The sequence below is a fragment of the Haliotis rubra genome, unplaced genomic scaffold (assembly GCF_003918875.1).
Source record: "Haliotis rubra isolate DU_JTF1 unplaced genomic scaffold, ASM391887v1 Scf79, whole genome shotgun sequence".
NCBI lineage: Eukaryota > Metazoa > Mollusca > Gastropoda > Lepetellida > Haliotidae > Haliotis > Haliotis rubra.
Window position 1 is genome coordinate 448,388 of NW_025767512.1, and position 20,005 is coordinate 468,392.

General features: G+C 37.3%; 2 protein-coding genes across 2 annotated transcripts; one reads left to right on the top strand and one right to left on the bottom strand.

Annotated features, from left to right (window-relative positions):
• Positions 1–1,101: 1,101 nt before the first annotated feature.
• Positions 1,102–14,438, bottom strand: LOC124261150 (cytoplasmic dynein 2 intermediate chain 2-like). The gene is given in 13 exon segments (XM_046695475.1): positions 1,102–2,672; positions 3,266–3,474; positions 6,103–6,260; positions 7,315–7,496; positions 8,128–8,207; positions 8,717–8,772; positions 8,775–8,855; positions 10,082–10,263; positions 10,716–10,768; positions 11,488–11,567; positions 11,913–12,051; positions 12,405–12,489; positions 14,325–14,438. Coding segments are annotated over 13 exon segments (1,494 nt in total). The 5' UTR covers positions 14,384–14,438; the 3' UTR covers positions 1,102–2,542.
• A 222-nt stretch (positions 14,439–14,660) lies between these two features.
• LOC124261155 (protein FAM136A-like) lies at positions 14,661–19,540 on the top strand. Its single transcript, XM_046695483.1, has 3 exons — positions 14,661–14,754; positions 15,962–16,102; positions 17,694–19,540. The coding sequence occupies exons 1-3, from the start codon at positions 14,671–14,673 to the stop codon at positions 17,889–17,891; spliced, it is 423 nt and encodes a 140-aa protein (XP_046551439.1). The 5' UTR covers positions 14,661–14,670; the 3' UTR covers positions 17,892–19,540.
• The last annotated feature ends 465 nt before the right edge of the window (positions 19,541–20,005 follow it).

Genomic DNA, 20,005 nt, shown 5'->3' on the forward strand with positions numbered 1-20,005 from the left:
AAGATGGACGCTTAGAGTGACATCTTGCAACTGTTTGGGTTCTTGAGGAGTGTGTTTTGTGTGAAGATGGACGCTTAGAGTGACATCTTGCTACCTCTTGGATTCTGTGTTAAAAATTACCTTGGACCTTTAGAATAGTTTTAAAAAAAAAGAAGATATTTTGCTCTTTACATTTTGGACTGTTTAATTTTTCGGACATTTTGATATTTCGGACCGTTTTGGTATTTTTTAACCTTGGAATAATACGAAACGTTAAGTGTTTGGGACTTTCACAGACCTGGGAAATTTTACAATTTTGGCACTTTCGGACTCCTTTGGTTACAAAGTTTCAAGTTTGGACTTAATTATATCATTAGCAATCAATGCTTGTTTTGTTTTTTCCATGGAGTCGTTTTCTTTGTGGTCACGCTGTTACATACCACCTCCTTTGGTTTGCCATCCCGGTATAGCCTCACAAAAAGTTTCACCAATGTGGTAAACGTCTACTGGTAAACGAACAAGATCTCCAGACCTGCGTTAGCATAACAAACATGTCACACAAGAAGTTATTTCAAATGCAGTGGGGCAGGTATATCCTTCCAAATCCACCAAACATGGTCAGAGTTTGTGGGCAACTGTTTCATGTTCAGCAGTGTTTCAGTTACTGATACACCATTGACTGCTGTCAAGATATGACCACGTCATGGCATGTCCACCCAATCCATGTATGTTCCAGGAAACCAATATAAAATCCGACTCTCCACATTGTCACCTCGATTATACATGATAAAGAACAAGTATTTCTAAAGAACATACGATTTGTTCACATATTTTTGTAACTCTCTAAATTCCGAAAAAAATGTTTTGTGTTGCTGTTTCACCAAGTGAGTGAGTGAGTGAGTTTAGTTTTCGCCGCACTCAGAAATATTCCAGCCATATAGCTATATAGGTCTGTAAATACTCGAGTCTGGAGCAGACAATCAAGTGATCTACAGCATGAGTACCCCTCTACGCAATTTAAGATGACATGTGTCAACTATGTCAGCAAGCATGACCACCCGATCCCTGAAGAATGTAAAATGGACTTCTGTTCATTGGAAAGAAATAATACCACAAAACACAAAGGATTTGAGAAGATATATTTAAGGTAGTTCTACGAAATATGATATTGTATGAGGTGATTCATGGAAAATATCACAGACATTATGGACGGGTTGCACAAATTGTATGGATGTAAATGGGAACAGAACAATCCATACCCACAGAGATTCCTATCCAAACCTTTCTGGCAGTTTAGTACCCAAATGCTGGACAACTGGTACCCACTCGTACCTACACTCTTCCCCAAAATGGCGAATCTGTACCTAATGAAATTACAAATGACTTGAAATAATGTTAAAACATTTCACGTTGAGACATTGCTGTCATTAACTGTTTTATGTAACAACACATAGTAATTAGCGTGTTTGCATTTTAAGGTTCTCAGCTAGCCTTCAACACGAAAATGAACAAAAATGTATAAAATATATTTTCTTATGAACAAAACATGGGTCAAACAAGAGAGGTAGAAATGCTCTAAAATAGGTATGAATCTGAAGAGAATGTTAGCCCTTTTCCGTTAGTTACGAATTTCTATGGGTATGGATCCGCCTAGATATATATGCAAGTTATTTATAACATAAATGTCTCTTACTTCACAGGAAAATTTTAGAAAGATCGTACAGATCTACTTACACAGTAAAGATGCTGGATGAATTTTCCACATGTAAAGCACTGATAGGATGTACAAAAGTTAGCAGATTTGTTTGGTAACTTTAAAGGAGTACATTTCCTGATGAAAACATACCAGATTAATTTAAAAACATCACTTTGTTCAACTTCAAATTGAAGCTGCATGAGGCATTATTACAATTCAGATGTTTGACTCAGGTTGATCCCGCTGGACCACAATTTTGCACTTGTTGTTAGTGCAACTTTGTCAGATCTTTGAAATGACTGGGTGTACATATCCACTATGTACTATGGGAATCGATATTCTAAGATCTAATCTGGTCTTTATATTTAAAGTCTTTGAATGGCAAGTGATACAGATCAAAGGTGAGAATTTATGGATGTCAACTCCCATATTAAGAGGAACACAACGTTTCAGAGTATATTCATACTTATGATGAAAGATTAAGAATATCCTCTGCTACGTTGTGTTGACATCCATAAATTTTCACCTCTCTTTACATTTGTTTTTTAATCCTGTAACAAAGTATTCAGCTCTGAATGCTTTGCTCACTTGTACTAAGTATTTACATCCTGCTAAAAAACTAATTCGAAAATGTCAGATGTTAAAGATTGTGTAACATTACTACAGTACTCATATTAGCAGATGATGGTTTGAACTGTATATATATACTCTGCATTCAACTCATAAATTGGAATGTCATGATTGGTATCTATTGTCACAATAATTTTCAAAACTTCTTCCAGAAAATGTAACAAATGTATAATGTGGCCTGATGTTAGACAATCTAGATACCCCTAACACTTTTACCATGATAACACTATACAGCTCCTAGTCAGCTGAAGTGCTTATCAGATTACTGAGCTGATCATTCTCTCTTGGTAGTTGTGTTGTCAGTTCATCCCCCAATTTCCAGATCTTGATGTAGCCAAGTCCATCGCCAGTTGCCAGGAGATGGCGCCTGTTGTAAACCAAACATACCATTATGTACAGTAAAAACTTTATTAGTTCTATTCTATAACACACAAAACTCAACAGTTGACACATAATGTCATATGACTGAATATGAAATGCCAATATGTCAGTCAATACTAATTTGAAAACTCTGATTCAAAACAACACAAATAATTCAGATGAAAAAGGTATACATACAAAAGGAGTGAGTGAGTAAGATTTTATGCTGTGTTAGCAATATTCCAGCAATATCACAACAGGGGACACCAGAAATGGGCTTCACACATTTAATTTATGGGGAATCGTAGCATGACAAGCTACCCTACCGCCCCCACACAAAAAGGAAGGGTATTACTTTCATTAATATCGACTTCACTTTGAAATCATTTCAGTCTTTACAGGTATTCGTATTAATCCAAATGCTGTGAGCTTGGACAATGTTATCGATAAATTTGCAAAAATTTGATTAGAATTTCGAATTTTCGCATAAGGCTGGTTGCATTTGGTGTTTTACAATTCAACTTCCGCCAACAGTAACTGTTGTTTAGCTGCAAAAACAAACAAATGGATTTCAGTATTGGACTGTGGACAAGTACTTACTGGTGAGCATTAAACTGTAAGCTGTACACAGAGGCCTTCTTCATCCCTGCCTCCAGTTTCTGCAGCGGAGCAAGATTACCCTCGCGCAGGTCATACACCAGCAGGCTGCCATTCTCACTCACAGTGGCCAGCACTGTTGGCCGGACAGGTGACCACTTGGCCCCATACAGGTACCCATCACCTGGCTCAATTGTCAGAATTGGTTGGTCCTGAAACAATACAAATTTGGAAATATGTATATTTTTTAGAGTCAGTGTGTTCACCTGAGATGAAGAAAATATATATCTGAACCTACTTTCACATTGTTCAGTGTTCATTGCAAAGCAATTTCAAAAGGTGACGACTGAAAGTAAATTAATTATAATAAGGGCGTTTGTAATGGGCTGAATTCCACAGCACGGAGGGGCACTCAAAAGTGCTACAATCTGATTATTATTACCCTGGATAACCCAAGCTGCTGCACTAGAAAGTTAATAGTCATGACTTATCCCATGGGGTACCCATTTTCTGCTGGGTGAACAGAAGCAAGTTTGAACAAACTCACTTGCCTAAGGTGAGACCACATGTATCATATGTGCTCCATTGTGCATCCTCGATAATCTCCAGGGTATACATTACGATCACTCTCCACTATACCCTGGATGCATCCAGGGCTTGGCCTGATGATTATATTACCTCCCTTGGCTGGCTTTTTATCCAATCAGGTGTCTAAGCTGGGAAGTTGAGCGAACCAATCACAACTCGATTTCGCTTCTTAAATTATATAACCCTTTAAACTTGGCAACACAATTGATGCAGAGGGTACTCTGAAAGATGTGGAAGGAGTTCTTTTATATATTTTTTGAAAGTTTCAGATCTGTCAAATTCTCTGTATTATTTCTCCAAAATCTGAGTGATACTGCGGACAAACCTTTGCGACTGCGACCGCTATCTTTGTTGACAATGGCAAGGTCGGATGTAACGGCGGCTTAGCTGATTGGCTACTGTCAGATTGCGGAGCCAGCCAATGGAGGTAATAAAATCATCGGGTCAAGCCGTGGATGCATCCAGGATATAGTGGAGAGTGATCGTAACGTATACCCTGGAGATTATCGAGGATGTCCATTGTGGGGCAGGACTTAAGTCCAAGAAACTCTCAGGAGTCAATCTGCCAAACACTGTCACCCATCCAAGGACTCTCCACTCCCAACGTTGCATAACTTCAACTGATTTGTGACCTCAGCTCTAGGATACATTTGGAACAGTACTGGGTGGATAAATAAAATAGCTTTCTGTTGACCAAGTAATAGAATACAGCATGCTGTATTCAACCTGTACAAGTGTCTGCCATTAAATCTTATACATTTCAGACCACAGAGCTGAAGCTATGAGGATTTGCAAAAGGTCCAGTGATGAGCAGAATGCAAGCTGACGATGAACCTGATAACACATCTATCTAGCATTGAGCTGTCTGATTTTCATTTTCAAATGAATGTATAATCCAAAATAAAACTTGTCAACCTTATTTTTGTTATAATTATTCCTTCATTTACAAAACTTTGAGGCATACCTTTGAAGGAAAACCTTGTAATAATCAGGGGTGGAAATAACCCATTGCCCGATGCCCGAGTCCAGTGTTTTTTTCTGTCGGGCAAGCAAATTTGTATATCACACTGTGCCGGTGTCCAGTTGATATTCCAATATTAATTATGTTGTTTATTTAAAAAATCAACCAGAAAATGGCCGGTATAGTGGGAAAATTATCAGGGCAAGTGATTTTACATGTGCCACTGTACCGGAGTACACTAGCAATTTTAAAGTTATTTCCACCCCTGATAATAATAATAATAATAGTAATTCATTTATATAGCGCCTAGTATCCATCTGACCAGTTGCTCACTGGATGCTGTAATCAGAATCTGATTATTATTACCCTGGATAACCCAAGCTGCCTCACATGAGTTTATCCAACCGGGTACCCATTTTCTGCTGGGTGAACAGAGGCAATTTTGAACAAACTCAAAATAATAGGTAACAGGTTTTCCTGTGTATTGAAGAACATAACTGAACAATGGCAAACAATCATCACAGTGTTTGAAATAAGTGCCAGTCCATAGGCCAGTGGCAAGCAGATCTCACGTCAAACTCACAGTTTTAAATGTGTTTGTACCCCTATAGCCTGCAGATATTATAAATGTTGATCGATTGGTCACAATAAGCTGCATAATTTTTACAAACTCGTGAAGTCCTTATAACAATTTGTTCATTTCACATGCTGATCTGTGATAGGCAGGGCTCCAGATAATGTTTCAACATCAGGAGTACCTACTCCTTATTTTCTCAATATAGGAGTACTGGAAAACCGTAAGAGTACATTTAGAGTACTGAATGAAATTTAATGGAGTATCAGTAATCTTGTGGTTCGTTTCATATATGCACCACAACATTGCTACTCTTGTGTGAACTGGTAAAATAACCCAATAAAACAATACTTTTTTCAGATAAATACATCTGTAAATGATTCTAAGACCATGCACCATTGCTGCGGTGCGTATCTGCTACGTTTTCTAAATTATTTCCTACCGTATTGTGCATATGTTTTAGCCGTACATATGCCGATACGGCCCTTATCTGGAGCCCTGATAGTTTTATACTTTGTCTCCAAGCATAGGGAGTGTTGCATTGTCGTATATCCTCAGTTTCACCAATGTGGTAAACGTCTACTGGTAAACAAACCAGATCTCCAGACCTGCGTTAGCATAACGAACATGTCACACAAGTAGTTATTTCATCAGTGACCTTTCTGACAATGTATTGTATCACGATGATAAGTGTAGCATTACATCCCTACTGTGTACCTGGAGCATATTGTAGAGGCGGAGACACTGGTCCATGCCAGAGCTGAGGAAGGCGTGTCTGTGATATGGGGAACACTCCACCGAGTACACAGGGCCATGATGAGGGTTGAAGGTGAAGGTGACTGGGGATCGCAGAGGCACAGAGGAGATCACGTGACCTGCCGAAAAATTTAACATTCAGTATATTCGATACAAAATGTTCAAATTAACAAAATTACTATACATCAAGTATACACATAATGTCTACATCAAGTGATTTTCAAGAAACACTGAAAATGTTGATAACTATTCAAACAGATATTGTTAAATAAAGAATATGAACATGAATAATGAACAAGTTTAGGTTGGTGAAACTGTGATGTTTTAACAGGATGGATAAATAACAAATTTAATACAAGTATAATTTTGCTATCTTTAACTCTTACCAATATAAAACATAAGGAAATCATAGTCCTTACAATCAGGAAACTAAGTCTTGGGCTTTATGAGTAAAAACAAATACATTACCTTTTCTTTAGCAACCTATATCCTGTCAACCTTACTACTTACTGACACTAAGATTTTAATGATTTAAATTGCCTGACTATTTTTGTATATGATGAAAATTAGATATATGCTCTTTGTATCCTATGACCAAATTAGAACAATAAGTTTAAGAGTTTGTCATCCCAAATGAAAGATTTTTCCTTCATTGCAGCAGATGATTGAATGATTGTCAGCACTGACAGAATGACAAATATGTTAGGTCAACGGATGCAAATAGCATCTATCATGAACATACTCCAGAGAAATAAACTGTGAATAGATTGATGAGTGAGTGAGTGAGTATGGTTTTACGCCACTTCTAGCAATATTCCAGCAATATCACGGTGGGAGACACCAGAAATGGGCTTCACACATTGTACCAATGTAGGGAATCAAATGTCTTTGGCGTGACGAGCAAATGCTTTAACCACTAGGCTACACCTGCGCCCTGAATAGGTTGATGGACTATATGACAATCATACTGCTGTCATCACAGTTACCATTCATTACCTTTTCATTATATGATGAAGCAGTGTTTGAAGTTAAGCATGAAATTCAAGGGGTCCTCGCCATTACCCAAATGTTGAAAGTTCACGATTTATGGGTCCCACTATTTATGATGACTGAAGTACCCTAGAAACCCTCAGTTTCTAACACTGCATAGTATTACGTCAGAAAATATCTCACTTCCAGCAGGGTTTCCTTGTGCATGCATGGAACACTTGAACACACAACCACTCTCAGAACCAATGATGAACATGTCCTTGTCTTCTGTGTTATATGACAGACACGTCACACCAATCTCCTTGTCAGCTCTCACTGACCGGGTCTTCATACTCCGAGGCAAGCTCTGAGCCATCAACACAAACCTGTTGCATAAAAACATGAAAATAATGGGAAATCTTCCGGCTCCAACTAAAACTGACATACTAATCATGGCCTCTGAATTAAGTGCAGACACCATTCGTCACAACCAACTAGTATGCCGCTCATTTCAGACAAATGGTTTATGTGAAGTAACAATTTCTTTTTGAAAATCCTCCAGTCCGTCTAGTATTTCTTTTGTTTCAGACAAACTGATAGAGGCCATGTCTATCCCTTAAATATCCTTCAATGAAAAATCGGTAGAAATCTAGTTATCATATTAATGTTCTACCATCATGATTCAATCTGATTGTGCATATGTGCATATGTTCTGTTGGTATCCGAAGGCAATTACAAACATTTTTAAACCAATAAATATATACTGAATTCCAAAAGAAACGCAAATGATACAAATGTTTAAACTTGCATGAAATAAGGCATAAATCAAAATATTGATCGAAGTGGTGTGTGTTCCATGCTCAGACACTTTAACGTGTTTCCTTTGCACATTGTCATAAGCAAACATCAATCACTATATTCACTACTGCATAACAGTTTTACTTGATTTGCACTTCTTTTTGGAACTGATAATAGAACAGAATATGTGAGGGTCATTATTGCATGTAGTCAACTCACCCATCAACAAGTTTCAATTTCTGTTTCTTTGAACTCATCGCCCAAATCAGAATCTTTCCATCACCACTGGCACTGATTATCTGTGAAGTGTAAACATCAAAATGACACATCAATGTAGCATACAAGCTATTAGATCCAGGTACATCACTGAATTTGTGCTGCTTTAGGAGTAACATCACCTTGTCACTATAGAACATCTTGTAATGCTTGGAGCTTAGATCAACGAGCTGGGGGTGGTGATGATGATTTTTATGGAGAAGCATGTACAAGGTGAATGATCCCCCCCCTAAACTTTATGTACAAAATCAATGACACCACCAACTTCCCATAATTTTTAAGCATAATGTTTTAATATTTCTAAGTATACAAAATCATCATCAATCCCCCAAGCCATACATTATGAACAGTCCCTAAGGGAATACTATGAAAACAAACGTAACAAGGTGTGATATCATTGAAGGTAGTGATACATTATTAGAATCACATTTTAGTTTGATCAATTTGAGACAAACAAGTTGATGATACATCTGACAAATTGATGTTTCATAAATTATCTGTGACATATTTCATCTTTAAAATAATATCCAACCTGATGCCTCCTACTCTTGGATCCAGGATCAGGGATCCACTTGACTTTGGTGACCGTTCCCTGTGGGCATCGTCTCCAATACTAGATGTTGCTATTAGAAGGTCATCTTCCTTGCTGAGATCCCAGACCATAACCTCACCTTCAAAAACAAATTACACATCAAGAGGGGTCTCCTGATTGCTACTACACACTGCTTTATCAAGGAAGAGATTAAGTAGAAAACTGAGACAAGCTGTGCCATTTCTTCAGCATGAATACTTGGGCTGTAACGATGCATCGAACTATTGATGGATTGTAATTGTTGAGTCTCCGATAGCAATTAATCGATGGATGAAAAGAAAAACTATCGATGCACCGATATTATGTCTTATCGATAGTTTAGTAATTGACTTCCCGATGATAAATGCACAGCGCAAAATACAGGAAATACCAGATTCGTTCACTTTGATTTAGAGTTATCCACCCCTAAAACAAACTTGACCTGAGTTTCAAGTTTCTTGTCAGTTATTAAAAGAGACTGAAACTATACTTGAGCTTGTTTTTATTCCATATTAACTATACATTCATTTGGGAAATGACTACAAATGAGATAATTCAAGGAGAAAAAAGACTAGTATTACAATAGTGGGGCGCAATAGTATGCAGCAATAGACTATCGCTATCGCAATAGTTGTTTCCCCCGCAATAGTCACCCCTAATGTATACATGGTCAGTTAGTATGGAATACTGGGAACACCAGTTGGAACTAGTCCCAAGTTGTTTCATGAATGTACTACACCACTGCCATGAGGCATCAATAGGTAACCTACAATATTCAACATGACATGATATCATTTTGAAATGATTTCATCAATGACAACGTTTGACAATTGGGTTAATTTAGAATCACCCATCACTACCTTAGGCCTTGACACCTCTTATCGTCTCAAGATCAGCAGTATTATTATGATTAGGGTTGTAATTCTTAAATACAAAGTCAATCCTCTAAGTTTTACATCATTTGTCAACATGCTTAGTATAGCAAAAACTGTATCAATGGAAGAAAACATGCCACGGATCTGACAAGTCTAGACGTTATCTTCATGAGTATTACATGTACATTCTAATTCCTCATCTGTTAAAGTTTCTATCCCCTACAAGTGATTGAGTATGGTTTTATACTGCTTTTAGCAATATTCCAGCAATATCACGGCAGGGGACACCAGAAATGGGCTTCACACATTGTACCCATGTGGGGAATCAAACCCGGGACTTCGCGTGAGTCAACGTTTTAACCACTAGGCTACCCACTGCCCCTCTTCCCCTAAAAACACTGAGATAATGTCAATACAATCCAGACTGTGAGGATACCGTTGTTTGTCTCACCATTAAAGTTTCCCCCAGCTATCCACGCTGGGTTTTCTGGATGGAATTCAAGACACATGATACAGCAGGAAGAATCAATGACAGTGTCTGGTTTGTTGACGTTGAGAGATCGTTTGTCCAGGTTCCATGTGGCCACTGCAGCTTTGTGTGTACACCAGTCTTCATGGTCGTATCTCCCGTAAGTAGCAAGGTCAAGGACGTAACAGTATCAGCTTCACCTCATCAATATTCATATATCAATAACCAAAATATATGTACATTAGAAGACATTGCTTCCCTGTTAGTTTCGCTAGTGTAATGGCTATTTTCGTTTTTGTCAATGTACTTAAATGAAAATACAAGTATCAGTCTGCAAGAAAAGCAAATTTTCAAAATCTGAGACTAGTGAATTGTCTTTTGGGCAAGGTTATGACAGCCTACATGAGTAAATGTGCTGAAACTTCTAATGACATGTTGAACAGTACCTTCAAGAGTTTACCACATGAACAGAATATAGTATTACTAATCTGTACCTTTCAATGTATATTCAGTGCACACTTCCATTTCAAACAAAAGACACATACACACATATCAAATTATGAACGAGAATATCAGCTTTATCAGGAACGAACATAAATACATTATAAAAGGATATGTTCCTGCTATCACTGAACCTGTACAATTCCAGGACAATCCTGTGACTTGGAACTGTAAGAAAACACAAGACATTATTGCATACAATCATATGACTATTTGAAATTATGAATACATTCTGTGAAAGAATGTTGTTCAAAATAAACCAGTAGCATACAAAAAGGAAACATCTACCTGAAAAAATGAGTGAGAGAATTTTTACCCTTATACCTGTGTGAAATGCTTTTCGGTAAAATAGGCTGAATTTGGCAAAATAGTGACTAGCATCAGAACTGGAATTAGTAGTCTCTGATGCCGCTATCACAAACATGAAGCCAGAGGTGACTCCAGAAATGGATTTCATAATGCGGGGAATGTGCAGGGGTGGAAATAACTTTAAGATTGCTAGTGTACTCTGGTACAGTGGCACATGTAAAATCACTTGCCCTGATAATTTTTCCACTGTACCGGACGTTTTCTTGTTGATTTTTTAAATAAACAACATAATTAACACTTGAAAGTCAACTGGACACCGGTACAGTGTGATATACAAATTTGCTTGCCCGACAGTAAAAAAACACTGGACTCGGACGTCAGGCAATGGGTTATTTCCACCCCTGAATGTGTCCACAACATGTCTAGCAATTGCTTCAAGCACTAGGCTACTTCATTGCTATGACACAAAATCAACTAAGTCTGTGAACCTAACCACCCAATCAATTCTGTTGCCCACCAAAGACATAGGTAGCTGAGATACAAAACAAACTAAACAAATCTGAACCCATTTAAAGTACCTCTTCACTGAGAGCTGTATGGCCAAGTGTATGGACACAGGTGACTGAGGCTCCTTCATTTTCACTACTTGTCAAGAGATCTGAAACACGAATCAATACCCTTGTAAATGTGAAAATATACATCTGTTTTTAAAAACAGGCAGATGATATAAGATACCAAACTCATACAAATCTTATCTCAGAGTGATGCTCAAACCAAGAGACATCATATCAGAGCAAAAGGTAGGTTTTCAATGAGAGTACATAACAAACTTCCTAACAATCAGTGCTTGTATTACGAATGTAAGTAAGGGTATAAATGCAAATGTGATACAAATAATCAAATTGGCAAATAATATGGAGAAATAGTAACGTTGCTGATATTTATTTGTTGTACCCTTATAAAGAGCAGATGACTATTCCTAAAATGTCAGTCATTAACCTACTATCAAAGGCATGACTTTTGAGGTTCTTGGACAATGCTGTGATTATTAGAGGTTCAACTCTTTGGAGGAACTGATTCAGTCTCTGTGAATCTGTCTCAGCGAGTCGAAGTGCTCTGTCACGTCCATCATCGGTCTGTGTCTAATGAAAACAGAAACCAAAATTACTTTCTGTGCATCAATGTTTTAAACTGCAAACACAATAATAAAAATCAAATATAAAACTCAAATTAATAATTTACCAACGGTTGAAAGTAAGTGGGGTCCTAAGGGTCCAAGTAAAATACTTAAAGGACACTTCAATCAGACGCTAATTTCAAACACTAAAAAAGCACATCAAACTTTGAGATCAAAATACCAACCAAGCCAAATGGTTCTTTGATTGAGCATGTTTTTAAAAAATGCAACTACTACCTCAAGATATTGTTATTTAATGTACAGTCAGTAAGTCTAAAGAGAGGGACATCATATATTATTGTATTTAAAAGACAGTACCCCTTCATCATTTCTTTCTATGGACTGACATCCAACCTCTTCAATGAGTAAGTCACTTGTTTGGCAGCTGTTGTCAGATACATGTCTGTAAAAACATCAAATACAGTTAATTTCAATAGTCATTAGTCAAGTTGTAAAAGACAGGCAAAAATAAAATGTTTTGTTCTTCATCTTACACCACGTAAGTATCCTAAACTGGCATCTAGATTAAAAACATTTGCATGAACAGGATTTTAGTTCTGTATTAGTGTTGGGAATTTGATAATTTGATAAAATCTCATAATTTATGATTGGTTCATTACAACCGATCAATCATCGAAAATAATTGGTCAGCATCATTTATCAAATTTTTCTGGTTATGTTTGTTACTGCACAAAAAAGCAAAGAAAAAACATGTAGTTCTTATGAGTCTTTTTGCAAATTCCACAAAATGCATGTGCAAATTTAACATCTTTCAAGGATGACTACCGGTAGTATGTTAGGAACATAACTTTCCTGGAGTCTTTAAGATAAATTCAATCCTGACTTGGAACGAGCTTGTAATGTTTATGAAATGTAACAGACAAAACCAACCTTGTGAAAAATATTGTTAATGCAAACAAGTGTTCCAGAATTGTTTGTGTTCGATTATGAGAAAACATGATCGATTGCTTGGTCGTTTAGTCATTGCGACCAATCTTCGATTATTTCAATTAATGGGACCACCACTATTCTGTATATATACAATGTACATAAAGAATATTATCAGTTCAATTAGTTTCAATGAGATGAATTCAACTAGATATGGATTTTGAATAAATGCAGCAGTGGTTGCAAATACTAACATGTAAGTGTCATCAGTACTAGTTTAGGCACTATATCTTAACTAGTTGATCCAGTATCCTAAGTGTTGATTATGACTATTAATGTTTTTCATTCAGTAATACCTAAGGCATCATAAATAGGAATACAAAGTTTGTTTGTTGCATAATGCACCACTCAGCAATATTTCAGCTACAGTAAACTATGTTTATAATAAACACGCTCATAATGAACTTGGTTCCTGGCCATTTGTTGTACATTTTTGTCAAAATGCAGCTAACAAACTATGGTTGTACTGAACAAAAATTAGTGGTCCCTTCAGTGTGCGAAATAGTCTCCAATTTTTGCTAGCCAGTCGGGCTAGCTGTGCCTGAAAGTTACTAGCCCACAAAATAATTCACCATCCCCAAATTTAAATGTAGACACAGGTTTCTGCTAATATGATGAACACTTGTATCAGGCCGTAATCTTGCATGATTTAAAAGAATATTATAACTGAACAAGTCGGAGAGGGTGATATATTTACAAAATGACCCCATGAAATTCACTTGCCATTCGGGCTAGTGACTGTGGAGATTTACTGGCCCAACCGAATTTTTACAAGCCACGGGTTAGCGGACCAGTGGTTATTTCACACACTGGGTCCTTTTGATTAATCTACTGTATATGAATGCAGTCTGCAAATACTTGAGTCTTATGACTAGCACAGACACCTCTCACAACAAGCATGGGTAGCTGAATAATGGCCTACACGAAAAAGATAAACTGATCAGCTGCTAGGATATGTCATAATGTTTATCTGTCAAAATGCCAAAGGATGTTATAATTTGGTAATGACAGGAACATGAATATAATAAGTTATATAAAGCGAAATGCGACCAGTTGTCTCTTGCAGAATCCCTGGCTGCAGCTAAGCGGGGATACAATTTAAGTCTTTTATAGTTTAGTTGTTATTTTCCATTTGATACCCTCAGTCCAATTGAAACTTTGAACGCTCACCTCTTTTCTTCATGAAACTTGTAACTAACGCCTATATAACAACACAATCAGCACAACCCATATTAGACATACCAGTCACTTTAATGACTAATAATGACTTAGTCAATCAAAAACAAATACCTTTCTTTTTTCCACGATGATTTGAATTCAACTGGATCTAGATTTTCGTCAGTAAACATGCTGATACAAACAATGTTTTCTTGACATGAGCGACGCACAGACAGACAAATATGCGTCGTCTGCTTGACATATCCGCACTTTACTTCCTGTTTAGCTGCATAAAATATTTACACATATTTGCCTCAGGACAATACGTTTTCTTAGTACATTAAAATTTACTTGTGCTTATGGTTAATAAAAACGATTTATGTATTCTTAATTAAAAGGATTTCATACAATTTGTTGCCAAAATAATCCAATGAAACCGGTATTACTATTTCCTCCGTTGCCCTTAGCATCAAACAAAATGGAGGACATCCAAGCACGTGTGCAGAAAGCCGTTCATGAATCTGTTGTAAAAATCGACAAAGAATGTCTGCGGAAAATGCAGGTACGTAGCCGTCTGTCTCAAAGGCATGGTTAAATGTCAGGTGACATGCAAACCAAAAACGTCAACTATGTGCTTTGAATGAAGCGAAAGTGTAAGTGAAGTGGGCGTATTTTCGGTTTCCCGTTGCAATTTCCAGCTGGATTTCATGTATGCACCTACGTTGCAACTGTGAATCACAGTTCTCAAACCTATGCTCATGATGATGCCAGACAATAGAATATAAATATGAAAAGAAGAAATGTACAAAAATGTCGATTACATTTCATTCTAGACACTGCTTTGGCCCAACAAGATAGTCATCCGTGAAACTGACATTGAACGAACTGAAGTCATTGAAGTATGATGAAATCTTATACTTCCCTGTCTGACGGTATTTTGATAGCTAAAAAATCTAGCTATGGGAAAAAATAACATTGCATTTTGTGAAACTTTTGGCCTTGGATAGTACTGTGTTTACCAGTGAGTGAAACCGCGACAGACGAAAGAAACGACTGAAGGAGTAGTGCCCTTTACCATGTTTACTGGGCACAGTTTTAGGAATATCAGTTAGTGTCATGTAGAGGATCGAATTTGCATTGTCAGCTTTAAGCTTAGCCGGGCTAGTGACTTAATCTAATTTGTCAAAGCTATACTACAGGGCCAATGGATCTGTCAAAAAAATAATTAAATGTGCAAGTAGTACAGGGGCATTTTTCTTTGTAAAAACTTATTAAAAGAATATATGCTGTTTCCTCATGTTACTTTTAATGTATTCCATATGAAAGATACCCATACCCTGCCTCACAACTAACCCTTCTGGAGTGTTTGAGCGGCAAGTGTTTTCAAGTCCTAAGCATCATGAAAGGGTGTTTGATCAGAAAGGGGTGTTTAACCCAAATGTTCGTAAAGTGGTGCATGAATTGGAAAGGGGATATGGTTAAGGATAGAGTTGGGTGGTAACGTATACCAACCCTAACACAAAGGATCATAAAAGGCATGGAAGATCTGTGAAGTAGATAGGTAATACCAAATGTCAAATTTAGCAAGCTTTTTTGCTTCTCAAATATACTGCTAATGTTACTATGGGAATTATATATTTTAAACACAGCCTATGGTTTGAAAAATATATACTTAACATGTGCTCCCTACAAAGCATCAAAAATAGCAAATATTATGGTGGATTATTGATTCATACACTTTTCATGATTGAATATGTTATCTTTTACAGGCAGACATGCATCGGTGCAGCGTAAAATGTTGTGAAAATACCAAAGCAGGACTTGAAGAAACACAGAATTGTCTTGAACAGTGTGCCATTCCTGTGAATAAAGCTCAGAGCTATCTCCATAAAGAACTCCAAATGTTTCAGGTGAGGATTACCATTATGTCAGAGAATCATGGCTGAACAAATAAGCTGAGAATTTATAAGACGGAAAAGTTTTTCCTGTTATCGTCAGCACCATAGTGACTAGACCAGGGGAGAAGCCGTGTGTTTGAAAATATGCTGTAGCTTGCAATTTTCAAATAGAATACATTTCAACATATTACAAAAAAACCTGATGAAAGTGCAAGACATTAATTTTACATCACACTTCAAAGTACACACAAGTCTTCCACTTCTCATATATGAACTCTGGTTGCCTAACGAGTAAGTTTAGTATTCACAGAGATGTGACACCAGAACCAGGGTATTCATAATCTTTAATGCATGCTGCAGTGGCTTTCCCTAGTGACTGTTTGTACTAAAAAAGGAGGGTATTTCAGCTGGATAATTCCTGCCACCTCTTTTTGGTGGACAGGGTTAGGGTTGGTATTAGAAACCCCTAACCTTCCTGACTTAATTCATAGCTAACTTATTGCTTTTATATGTAGCATATGTTTTTACAGAGTAAAAATAACATGATTTTATTCATTTAAGTGGCTGGGACAGTCGAAGGTCTTAGCCATTTAAGGGCCACACTAACTGTTTACTAAGATCATCAAATAGCACTAACATACAATCTTATGAAAATGGTAGACCAAAGTGACACATTTGGGGTAGAAGGTTCACATGGGTTTGGGCATAATTTGCTTGAACTGTTTCATTGTGTATAAAAACAACTTAACCAGGCAGCAGAATAACCAATGATTGTATTGAGAAGGTATATACTTCGAAATGCTGTGTTCCATATAATAAAGATGTTGACATCCATAAATTCCCTCCCTTTTGAGCACAAACTTCTCTATGCCATTCAAGGCAGATCTATGCTCATGCTGTTGATGACTGGATTGTCTGGTCCAGACTCAATTATTTACAGACCACCGCCATATAGCTGGAATATTGCTCAGTGTGGCGTAAAACTGCACTCACTCACTCCTCACTCTATGCCATTCAAAGACTTATTGTTCAGTGACTCGCAACACCTCTAATGTTGTTAATCCCTTTCATGCATCATGATACCCATGAAGGTCTGGGTTAGAATATTGATCTTCAGTAACCCATGCTTGTCGTAAGAGGCGACTAAACGGATCGGGTGGTCAGGCTCGCTAACTTGGTTGACACAAGTCATCGGTTCCCAATTGCGCAGATCGATGCTGATGCTGTTGATCACTAAGTTGTGTGGTCCAGACTCGATTATCTACAGACCGCTGCCATATAGCTGGAATATTGCTGAGTGCGGCGTAAAACTAAACTCACTCACTCATGCATCATGTGCATACCATCATAAGGTCTTCGTTAATCCCCGTTACATGTATGCAAGTTTGTTGTGTGCTATAGTACTTCAATCTTGCTTTACGAAGATAGAAGACTCTTTCCCGAAACATCGCATCAAAATATAACACAAAAGTTGTCGCCCATAAATCATGTTACCTTTCCTGATTGTGTGACTGTACAATAATGGCATTGGCTGTAAAAGTTGTTTTCAAATTCTGGACAAATGCTGACTTCAGTTCAGGATAAAATGAACCGACTGTTTCAGGACCGGCTCCAGCGGTGTGCGATGGACTGCCAGGACAAAGTCCGAGACAAAGTAACGGCCAACACAACAGAGGCAGAAGCCAACAAGTACCGATCAGAGCTGGAGGCATGTGTAGTGAAATGTGGCAATGTCCATGCTGACATGCTGCCGGGCATGATGAAGAAAATACAGGGTGTTTTGAACAAAGGACAGTATTGATGTTTATATACCTTAGCAACATATCATTTAATGTGTAAATATAGTTAGAATTGTGTGATGAATGAGTGACAGTTAATCAGATGGTAGTATAACAATGAAGTTTTATGATAAGTTCTGTGAAAGGTGAATGTTTGAATGCCAAGTAGGATGAAGGATGTAGAGACTTTGAGCTTGCCCAAGATGGATTAATTCAAGGATTAATCTGTGTGTACAAGATAATTTTTGATTTTAAGGATCTGATATACTTGTAACTAACTTGGGAAATTTATACACAATTTCAGTCTTAAGACGTAGCCTGTATACTACTGAATTGTGTTATATTTCAAGTTATGTTATTGGTAAAAACATTTTGAAGCAGAAGGATAATGATTGTCTTAACAGAGTCATTATTTAGGTTGTGGGTTGGGATTCAGTGTGTTCCAAGCTCTGAAATAAGTGTTATGATTGTGAAGGTTGTGGAATGATCTTCTATTGAGACCAGTCAGGATGTGAATTCCCAATTGGATAGGGAGAGTAATATATCTACTTATGACAAAAAGTCAAATACCTTTGTTATATTGAAATACCCTAGTACCTCTTTGATCTGCTCCTGGTATCTGACCATTCATAAGGTTGTTTGTCATCTTGAGTAACCATGGTAACATACAGTGAATGAAGTCAACAAGGTTTGTGAGTACCTGCTAAGATACTAAGAGTAAAGACTTAAAGCATACTTTATACTCAAGGTGAAGTGGATATTTAAGTGGAGAAGTAACATAAATAACATTGTAATCATCTCAGCATTTCATGTTATTGTTTATCCATCGTCATTATTGTGTATTTTTTTTGTTCTGTCAACAAATAACATTAAGCAATTACTTCAGTGTTCATCTTGCATATTGAATATTGCTCTTGGATTAGTTCATTATACACATTCGGTGTTTGAAATAATAAAAGATGTCAGGATGCCATTGGGACCCTCAGGCATTAGAGGCTGCAGGTCCTGGTTAAACTCTTCAGTCCAGCAGTTAGAAAACAGGGTGCTGTTATACAAAGCAAACTTGGCTCTAGGGTGATAGTGACTCCCATACCTTAACATACAATTACAATAGTCGTAGCCCTAAGGCTGTTCTGTACAATGGCACAGTGTTATTTATTGTGACAAATTCATTGACATCTACATTTATGACAGGGTAAATTTGAAACTATGGGCCCAATATGATATGAATCCATCATGGGCCTATGGACAGGCTCCTGTTTTCAATACTGTACTCTCTGATTGTATTCACCTTGGAGATTTGATGCTAACATATTTGGCCATATCATGAGGAAAGGATACACATGTATATTACTGAGTCTTGCTGAGTTCATTTAATGTTAAAATATTAATGTTATAAATATTACCGAAATTGAGGCCAGTATTGTAAGTCCTTATCTGACTGGTGGGAACAGATTTGTCTATTCACAGTCTCCCCACCTGCCATTGTTCAAGCTGTATGTACTACAGACAGTGTTCTTTTCATGGTGTCTGGTTTTGCATTTGTTTTCATATATATATCACTGCCAGTTACGTATTTGAAGGAAGTGAGGAGAATGTACAAAAGAATTTTTATTTTTTGTATTTATAATCAAAGAAAATGTGTTATTAAATTTTGAAATAGAGAAGAAAACACGTCTTGTTACTGTTTTAATGTTTAGTGTTTACATCAGATTCAGGACCGCTCCAAGACATTTGAGTCAGATGGAATGCTGGCTGTCTAACATGTTAGGAGGGGTTGGTATGATTTGAGCAGGTATATGCAGTCATAGCTCCAGTCTGTATATTGACAAAAAGAAAGAGGGGAACCAAAGTAACTGAGGGGTGTATCACCAGTAACTACCTGGTGCCTGAAAGCACGCTTATTCACATGGCTTTGGCAACAGGACTGTATCTACTTACTCGATGATGATGGTGATGATGAGAGTCCATTGGCTGAATACAACTGCCTTAGGATGTTCCAAACATACTTCCTGGGCAGATCTGTCAGTCCACAGGTGTCTTATTGTTCTCAGGGAGAATGTTACGCACTATGGGTGCTATATGGTCTGGTATCTTTGAAGTAAGGACCAACCTTTACCAGAGAAACAAAAACAAG

Coding starts and splice junctions, on each gene's coding strand:
- LOC124261155 (XM_046695483.1), top strand. CDS start 14,671: ATGGAGGACATCCAAGCACGTGTGCAGAAAGCCGTTCATGAATCTGTT. Junction 14,755..15,961: donor AATGTCTGCGGAAAATGCAG/GTACGTAGCCGT, acceptor TATCTTTTACAG/GCAGACATGCATCGGTGCAG. Junction 16,103..17,693: donor AAGAACTCCAAATGTTTCAG/GTGAGGATTACC, acceptor CGACTGTTTCAG/GACCGGCTCCAGCGGTGTGC.